General features: G+C 37.1%; 1 protein-coding gene across 1 annotated transcript in view; it reads left to right on the top strand.

Annotated features, from left to right (window-relative positions):
* Positions 1-7678: 7678 nt before the first annotated feature.
* Positions 7679-9972, top strand: part of LOC139732443 (histidine ammonia-lyase-like) — a 52607-nt gene continuing 50313 nt past the window's right edge. Inside the window, exon 1 of the mRNA XM_071643301.1 lies at positions 7679-7907. Within this exon, the coding sequence (XP_071499402.1) occupies positions 7679-7907 (229 nt within the window). The remainder of the gene's footprint in view (positions 7908-9972) is intronic.

The raw sequence follows: 9972 nt of genomic DNA, 5'->3' as shown, positions 1-9972 counted from the left end.
AAGCCCTATCGATTTGATGCGCTAATCTATGGCGCGCGGAGAATTTAGGATGTTGGGAGTTGGGACTGTGTGGAAGCATGCGGGAACCCGTCAAAACATATAAGTCGTCGCATGTAATTCGAATCGAATTTTGGCTTCTGCCCAGGTCATCTGCTTCTTTCAAAACCAACCATTGATCTCTTCTGCGTTCAGATATCCCTGGGTAATTGACAGGTTGTGGAATTACTGAATTGGAGCTGTTCAACATCGGTTTTGCGGGGGAAATCATGAAGCCAGAGCGTTCCACTTGCTGAAAGATTGGATAGCAGACGCTCACTCGCATGTCTCAGTGGTCATGATCGCAGTACTTATTACGACACCGGGTATATACATATGCATTAATATTGTTTGTAGTTTCTGTCACTAATTTCATTGTGCACTTGAAAATTATAATTTCTCTTTAAATCCCATATCTTCTTCATTCAGTCAACACACAGAATCATACTTTTGGTAGAAAATCTCCAGTTACTCCTCTTCATTCACACGGAATCACTGATACTTCTTGGTAGAAAGTCTCAAAAGTCACTTTTCATCTAGTTTGTCCTTTCAGTGCATCGTTCCTCACGTATACGAGTTATGAAATGTCAGAAGTCATTCTTAAGATTTGACCTGATGCTTTTTTTCCAGTTTTTTTTTTTATTGTCAACGTATTTTTCTGGAGGAACACTGGACCAGTCCATGCAATATCTGTGAATGTACCAGATAGACTATCATAATGCGTGCAACTGGAAAACAAAATGATTACTATATTAAAATAATCGTGTCGCTATAGATGTGAGCCTGCGTGCCAAAACTTATTTATATATAATGTACTAAGATTTGTTTTTAATGCATTATCAAAGGGGAAGTTTCAAAAAAAAATATGCCTTGATTGAGTACCGTAGTTATGGGTAAACTCGGCCTAGCGGGTAAAGTCGGCCGCCAGCGCGCACAGTACAATTTTATGTACTGTACGCGCTGGCGGCCGACTTTACCCGCTAGGCCGAGTTTACCCATAACTACGGTATAGCAATATTAGTGAAAATATTGATGAAATTTAAGGAAAATCGTACAATCCCCGCTATAATACCCACAAGTTATGAAATTGTAAAGTTTCTGTGCCGCCAATGCTGGATGATAAGACTTTACAGGGAGACGTAATTGCATACCAGAACAAGGATAAACAAAGAAACTATCTATAGAATCCCATAAAATTTTATTTCTATTGAAAGAAAAATAGGCTCTACACATTCATTTGATTTGTGAGTATACAGTCATAAGCGAAGGGCAATTCTTTGTTTTCTAAAAGAGGTGAGTCAATTGATCTTTCACTATGCTAGAAAAGTGAAATTTTGCGGATTTCTCTTTGTATTTTTATGTTATCGTTGTTCTGCCGTTTATGTCCCCCTCTTTTTAGCAATTGTCCTTTCTTCTTTGTTTTTCCCTCTATCGTGCATATTCTTTTAGTATCGCTGAGAGCAGATGGACTTTAATGAATTTATTACGTCTTTATGCTATCAAGAAACATCATACTTAATCAAAAATTATTTAACAATTGATCGTTCTTCACCGAAGACTAACCCCTCCCAGCATTCTTCCTTGATGGAGCCGCCCCCACCCCCCTCCTCCCACTCCCTCCCACAAATGTGTATAAAACTTTTACTCTGTGTTTGTTCTGCGGCCCCACTTGCAGACGCCAAGTAGCATCATAATAATAGTAGAATCAAAGAGGTTTGATTTCCTTGGAGAGACTTCCTTGTTAACACAGCTCATTAATTAATGAGACGGATCAGACATGGAAAAATCGAAATGGTTTGGGCTACATGTGTGCCAAATTTGGTGCTTTTGGAAGAATTTGAACCAAAATGTCCTTTGCCCCGCATGCACCCTCCACTACAAATACGCTCATTAAATGAGATGGCGACGGAACCTCAATTCTAATATCTGCTCTCCTCCATGTTGATATAATATTCTTCATATTCGAGATTTCTCTCTTTTGCCATACCGACATCACACCAGCACGATAAATCCATTCGAACTTGGAAGCGAGAAGCGAAGGGAAATTCCAGGGCAGTATCCATAAAGTTATAGTCTGAAAGAAGAAGTTATATTTTCTTGCACACAATGAAAATTTGAAATAGTAATAGGGAAGTTATGTGAAATTCGAAGTTTCGCTGATTTTCCCAAAACGATATTGTTCAACAGTCAATATGAATATGCAAATAATAAAGTGATGATATCATTCCCTTTATACGACTTGCCATTAAAGCTTTCATATAAAATTTCGAAATTTCAAGTTTTTCATTCAAACGCAATCATGCCCCAGTTTTAGATCTTTTACACATAATGTGACAGATCATTATTTTGAAGTGATTCAACCACGAATAACATTATGCTTTACACTTTTATACCAGAAATGTGAATTTTCGTCGTTTTTATTCAATCAATAATACTGAGAAATTGTGAGGTGATGACGTCATCAGCTCACTCAATTTTTTTTTTCAATTTCAATTCATTTATTTTCATACTTCTCATTTATGAACATTACAACAGAAACCAGACAAGTTCTTTTACCTTGTGAACAATGTGCAGAAAACAAACAATATACATGGTGATAACACAGTAATTACATGTAATGATAACTGGTCAAAATCGAAATCGAAACGGGGTTGATCAAAGAGAAGTATGACGGGACCTACATGAAAGCTAGCTTGTTTGGCTGTAAGCCCCGAGTAATCAGTGTTTGTGAAAAAGAAACGGAGAACGGATAGAAGATAAGACCAAAATGATGATGTAAGGTTGCCAAATTTTATGTAATAAAAAAGAAGAGGAAAAAGAAGAAGAAGAAAAACAAACAAACTATACATTAATATGAACTTACTGTGACCGAGCCATCATTATTATACAGCCTACTTTGGTATATATACTATGAACTATTGTTGCATTAAAACTTTCACCAGGATATGATCAGTAAGACACAAAAAGTAACATGTACAACTATTAAGCCATTTGGTGCCTGCCGTCAAGCTCTGCATAGAAGGTTAGAGAGGGGTAGAGGGAAAGAGGAAGAGAGGGAAACGAAGTAGAATGTGGAATTGCTAATGATGAATTCAGAGAGCCCGATGGCAAGACCCTAAATGGAATCTGCAACGTGTTGACAAAATGTTTGATTGGACAATAACATACCACAGTATTACATAAGACATTACGACTGTTCAGTGTCTGCAAAATATGCACTCAATAAAAACTCTTTTAATTTACGTTTAAAGGAATATAAGGACGAGCAGCTTGTTATTTCGGGGGAGAGGTCATTCCAGTATCTAGGGCCCGTATACATTATCGTTTTTTTAGCGAAAATTGTTCGAGTACGTGGAAGGTGAAATGCGTCACTTTGGCGGGTAGGATAATTATGAATCAAATAGTTTTTTCTGAACATGCTAGTAAAAACACCCGGTAACTCGTTGGCAGAAAATTTGTACATAAATATGCCGACGTTGTAACTGAACAGATCTGATATTTTCAGTATTTTATTTTTCAAAAATAAATCATTCGTGTGGGACAAATATCCGACATGGTTGATATTTCTGATGGCACGTTTTTGAATACGGAACAGTATATCAAGAAGATTTCTAGTTGCATTCCCCCACACAAGAATACCATAATTAAGGTACGGAGTAATCAAAGTAGAATAAAGATTAAGCAGAATTTGACTTGGAAAAACACTCTTAAGTTTATTAAGAACACCCGTATTTTTAGAAAGAATATTACTTAAATAAGTAACGTGGGATTTCCAAGATAAATCACTATCAATAAAAAGCCCTCAAAATTTTATACTACTGACTTGATTTAATTCAGTTTCATTAAACTTAATATGAAAAGGAAGGGTTTTAAGACTATTGCTAAAAAGCATACAATGAGTTTTATCAATATTAAGTGACAATTTGTTGGCGTATATCCAAGATTGCACAGATTTAAGTTCTTTATTCACTGTGTTAACAAGAGTATAAGGATCTCTGTGTGTAAAAAACAGATTGGAGTCGTCAGCAAAACATATAAAGGAAAGAATTGGCGAGGAACTAGGAAGATCGTTAATATACAAAATGAACAATAGTGGGCCTAGTAAGGAGCCCTGTGGAACACCACATGAAATTAACTTTAACTGAGAATCACGGCCATTTATACTCACACATTGTTTTCTGTTTGATAAATAATCTCGAAACCAGTCCAAAGCCTTCCCACGTATACCATAATGTCGTAGCTTGTAAATCAAAATATCGTGGTCAATTGTGTCGAAGGCCTTCGAAAAATCAAGAAAAACTCCAATAGTGTGGGAGACATCATCTATAGCATGAGCAACTTTATGGATAAAAGTGAGAAAGGCATGGGTCGTACTGTGGTTTTTCCTAAAACCAAACTGGGAGTTACAGAAAACTTCACACTTTTCGAGAAATTTGTGTGTGCGCGTATATACCAACCTTTCAAGAAGTTTTGAAAATGAAGTTAACAAAGATATAGGGCGATAATTTGTCACAGATTCTTTTTGTCCTTTTTTAAAAATTGGTACTACTTTAGCTATTTTCATTTTTTGTGGAACTATGCCAGTAGATAACGATAAATTAACAATGTGTGTTAATGGTATAACTATTTCATTAATGATGTTTTTAAGGAGAAAATTGGTGATTCCATCACATCCAGAGCTTTTCTTGGTGTTCAAGTTTTGCACGATATCTTTGATTTCTTCTTCAATGACAGGTTCAAAAAAAGAGACTGCTGATTCTGGTCTTTTAGAAAGTAATAAAAATCAGTATTTGAATGCGGAATACTGCTGGCAAGATTAGGTCCTATGCTTACAAAGTATTCATTGAATACTTCTGCCACATCAGCTTCATCTTCAATGTACTTATCATTATTAATAATATGCCTAGGTGGTTCGATGTTATTCTTAGTGTTCAGCGCTTCATTTATCACCTTCCACGTACTCTTGATGTCATTTTTGTGCTTGATAAATTGCTTTGAAAAATACATTCGTTTGGCTAAACGTATGGATGATGTTAGAACGTTGCGATAATGCACATTCCGAGACCGAGTTCGACTGTTAGGATCACTTCGGTATTTACATATTCACAGCAACTTTTAGTATCATATCTGTCTTCCATAAACACACGAAGGGACACACGAAAGAGTGCGTAGAGGAACAGTCATTTCATTTCATTTCATTTCATGTCATTTTATTTCATTTTTATTTTATTTCCAACAATGCAAAAAATTTACATACACAAAGTAACACAATATCTTTACCGTATGTTCCTCAAAAACTACAACGGGACCCTCCCCAATGATAACTTTAAAAGTAGATAATCAATCCAAAGACAATTTCAAGCTATAAAACCATAACTCTTGCTCACATCTTACAGAAAACCCCATTCGATTTGCTTCAGTGGTCAAAGAGAAATGAGGGATTTTGTAGAGCATGTCAGGAATCTTTCCTCCAAGTTCTGTCCATTTAATATAATGAATATTATGAATTTCCATTCGAGTGCTAAACTTGGAAGAATCAGACTCATTACATGCATGCTTTACAACAATCCACATTTCTTTGTGATGAAATTGAAATTGAATGGGGTTTTCTGCAAAATAGAGCTTAGATGTTATATTTTAAGACCCAGAGGAAGCATTTAGACAGTTTAATTACATTGGGAGCTATCAATGTGAAAATCCGATCGTAATTTTCTGGGGACATATAATAACTGTACAATAAGGTGAAAAAGAAAAATACGTGAAATTAACAATACTACGCATCACATAAGCAGTCTCGGTTACTTTCACGCTCACCCTCCCATAATTCGTCAGCGACGTTTTTCACTTAAAGGAATGGTATGCTATTAATTGGTTGAGGTGAGGATACATCTTAATTTTTTTTTTTTATATTCTTAGAAATCACTTTTTGAAATGTTTAAGAGCATACAATTTTAAGAGGATTTCAAACTTTCTCAGTTTGATGAATATCAGCTTTGAAATGGCTGAAATATCCAAAAACAAAACAAAGTAAAACAGAGCAATCCTAAAAAAAAGGTAGGACCCACTTTTTATCAGGACCGCATTCATTTCTTTTACTTTACTTATACTTTACTCTTTTACCCATTACTTTTTGCTGTCATCTCACTGAGCGCACCTGAGTATTTTCTATAACGAATCTACGTTTCAGCCAGTCGTAACATGAATGATGCAAGACCTAATGTTGGTTGTTATGTTCTTCCGTTTTGACAGACTCGATATAGCAGACGAGTCGCTAGTAACAGACAGTTCTTCAAAAAAGTAGGTCTAAACCCTTGACCCAAGCTGCATCCTCCCCCCCCCCCCCCCTTCCCCACCTTTCCGCTCACAAACAAACCACAACAAACCAATACTCCCCAAAGGATTCTCCCAGAGATTCTTCCCGTAGCGGGGGTGTGAGGGGGAACCATTGATCCTAGACTTGCTAGATCCCCCGCCCCCGGTCAACCCGCCCGCCTCCACCCCAGCCCTTTAAAAAATACACACATGAGAAAAAGAAAATGCCATCTCCATGCTTGCACCCAATGTAAACAGAAAGAGAACGCAGTACTCAATCTATAGTAAACACTGAACTCTACTACATGGAACGGGCAATACACACTGAGAGCAGGGAGCGCGGCCTGCACTGCTCGCTTCTTTGTATGGGGGTCTCAAAATGGCGGACGCCACCTTTCACTGCACTGTGCGTACTCCCCTTTCACTATAGTTACAGTTCAGTGGTAGCAGGGAGGTGGAAGCAAACATCGATCTACACTACGTTGTACGAGAGAGATTCCCGCCAGCGCACTGGCCTGGCCTTGAACAAGTGCCAAGCCCCCGACCACACCTTCGGCATAACCCATTTTATTGTAGGGTAGAACAAATCTAAGTTTCATTTGTTTGTTGTCCATTTCAAATTATCTTGGTTCATGTTGTCATTTAGAATATCATTTGTTATGGTCAGTGAGCAATAAGCATAACGTTTGAATAATTGCATTTTCAAATGAATTATCTTTTTTCAAAAAATAATTTTTGAAGACGCTCTGCCAAACGCATTGGTGAGGTCATACCTAGAAACGAAGTAGCGTGAAGGCGCACGTGCAATTATTCATCGATCTTGCTCCGTTACATCCCAAGATTCTTTTGTGGAGGGGCAGGTTTCTGTGTTTGGTCTGGGATCGGAGGGATCGAAAAGTGTCTACGTTGTCACGTTTCGGCGATCCACTGGATACCTACTCTGATTATTTTCGCAAATTTAAGTGTTGCATTACCCTATATTCTCCTTGGATAGGTGGTGTGAACCCATTAGCTATTACCGGCCGAAAAGAAATCTTACTTACTAGCTACATTGAGCGTCGGGTTCGAAGTGAGAAATTGCAAATGTAGGTACCCATTGGCATTACAACTTTCCACGTAAACAAACCCGCCAGAAAACGACGCGTAGTGTCTTCGGCTTTGATTGCCATTTTGATTTTGTAGCTGTAGCCGCCACACCACACGTGCATGAAGTTCACGAAAAGACCGTAGGAACAAAACAGCTTCATAAAACAGGTTTTTCGAACTCCCGTCGTGTTGTCAACTCATTTAACATTCGTTTCAGTTCGTCGTGTATTACACTAGACCAACGATGAGAGTAAACGCGAGAATGCGTGGAGAATGGATCCTCATTCCATGCAAGAGCAACAAAAATACAGTGGACTGGTTGGGGAAGGAAAGTCTTTCACGGTACCGTACGATGAAGAACTATGTCGTGGAGGATGAAGTCTTTGAAATCAGGAAGACGCAAGGTGGTTCTCTGCTGTTCCCAGACGATCTCCTAGTGGACATCCTGGAAGACAATGACTTTGTCCATATTGGTGAGTGAATGGATGAATGCATTGTGGAAACAGCACGAAAATAACATCTTACAAATTCTGCTAGAACCCTAAAATGTCCCTAGTTCCATCTACTTTGCATATGTTTTTGTATTTTCTTCTGTAGTATGTAGGTAAACGTTAGATCTGGTATCTACATTCATCAAAAGAAAGCAAAAGGTTTTAAAACCCTCGGCAGTTTGACGTCCTCGCCGAGGAAGAGTGATCATTGACATTATTTGTAGATAGGCTCTATCCTCTGCCTACACACAGCTGTACTTCTTTTTAACCCAAAGCGTGGGCATACAGGGAGAATTTATCTTGAAGGGAAATTCCAAATTTTCATAATTTCACATCCACATCATGTACATAGTAGTACATTAATCCACAGCTCTATATAGATTTTGGGAATGTATTGTGATGGTACTAGATCGAAGAAACCAAAACTCTGAAAAAAAAAACGAACCAAATTACACTGAACAAAGATGATGACATTGGTTGGGACTAAATAGGAGGCTCACAAATTTCAGAAATGTAGCAATGTAATTCCATTGCAATACAACATGCTTAGCAAGTTCACCTGTGTAGAATTTATACTTTCTTCTTTTGTTCTGCTTCCTTGAGCCCCAACCCATGCATAGACGTGAGGCTACCAATGTCATGTCACCATACATGTTCATTGTGATTTGTTGTAAATTTTGAAAACATTCTTATTCCTCAATCATCCCAATCACTATAAATTCTGAAACTCTGTACCCAGTACAGCCGATATATATAGTAATACTCAAGTGTAAAAGTCTTAGAATCATCTTGAGATGTCCTTTTATTAGTATGTACTTAGTTACAGATCTGTCACAAAAAATAAAAAAATAATAATAGATGTATAATAAGTTGTTATGTCAGCCTACAGTGTATGCAGGGATTGCCATTAGTGGGTGGCCCAGGGCCACTTCAAATTTATTTCTGACCACCAAATTTCAAAAAAAAAAAAGAAGAAAAAGGTTATCTTTTGGTGGCCTGATTGGGCAACTAAGATTCAAAATGAATTGTAATATTTGGTTTTGTTTTGGGCCACCATTTATCTTTTCCAGGCCACCAAAATTTCAGATTTTAAGATTTTATTGACTGTCTGAATGGGTCTTCAGATTAAAAAAAAAAAAAAAAATGTTGAGCCCTGTGTTATGATTTACCCAGTACTTGACTTCACACTTATTCATAATGCTTTTTGTCAGTGTTTCTTTTGTCACAATCACCTTATGACATATTTTTCTCATTATTTTTTTTTCACACAATGTTTTACCTTCATGCAAAACAATGTGCTGGTATGGGGAGGGGGCACATCCTGTAGGAGAGTGGAAGTCTGCTATAAATTATATTCTTTTTTCAAAAAACAAAATTCCAAAGCTGTCATAAAGGGCTTTACTCCCGGATGTTTAACAACTGCTGATTGTTTTGAAACAAGTTAACTTTGAGTTGTGCCCTTGCAGAAGGTGTGATTGCATAGTGAAGATGATTGATGATACAATTTCATTTTATTTGGATGGCAAAACTAGGAAATGTAGTGTATTTGCCCTTACATTGTATCCCCTCTCATTTGAAGACTGAAAAATGTTTTGTTTCTTCACAATGTTACATTTTCTTTTTCTCAGAATTGAAAGAGTGCTTTTCCATAAAGGTACAGAATGTTTTGTGTACACTGTAGGTTGAAAAGATCTCTATTGAATATTAAATGGCTCCATAAATCACATACAATGTACATGTACATATGCATCTCACAATGCTCACACTGGTTGTATGACTCTTAAAATGCTGGTAGAAGGTACTGGTATACAAATATATGCTCACTCACAAATACTGTCATACAGACTTGTAGTGCAATATATACCACTACCGGTCCATGTTTATGGTGACTTTTATGAAATAATAGAGTAGATCATTTGGTTATTTGTTATTGTTGTTGTTGTTGTTGATAGAATAGTGAATATAATGACTTTAAAAAAAAAGGTAGGAGTTTGAGTTTGCTGAATCATGATGCAATTATATGAAAACGAAACACAATAATGCTGAT

The sequence above is a fragment of the Diadema antillarum genome, unplaced genomic scaffold, assembly GCF_040938485.1.
Source record: "Diadema antillarum isolate AM-2024a unplaced genomic scaffold, OU_Dant_1.0 seq00000423_RagTag, whole genome shotgun sequence".
In the NCBI taxonomy this organism is placed as follows: domain Eukaryota; kingdom Metazoa; phylum Echinodermata; class Echinoidea; order Diadematoida; family Diadematidae; genus Diadema; species Diadema antillarum.
Note: the sequence above shows the minus strand (reverse complement) of the source record. Positions and strands in the feature narration are given on the sequence as shown.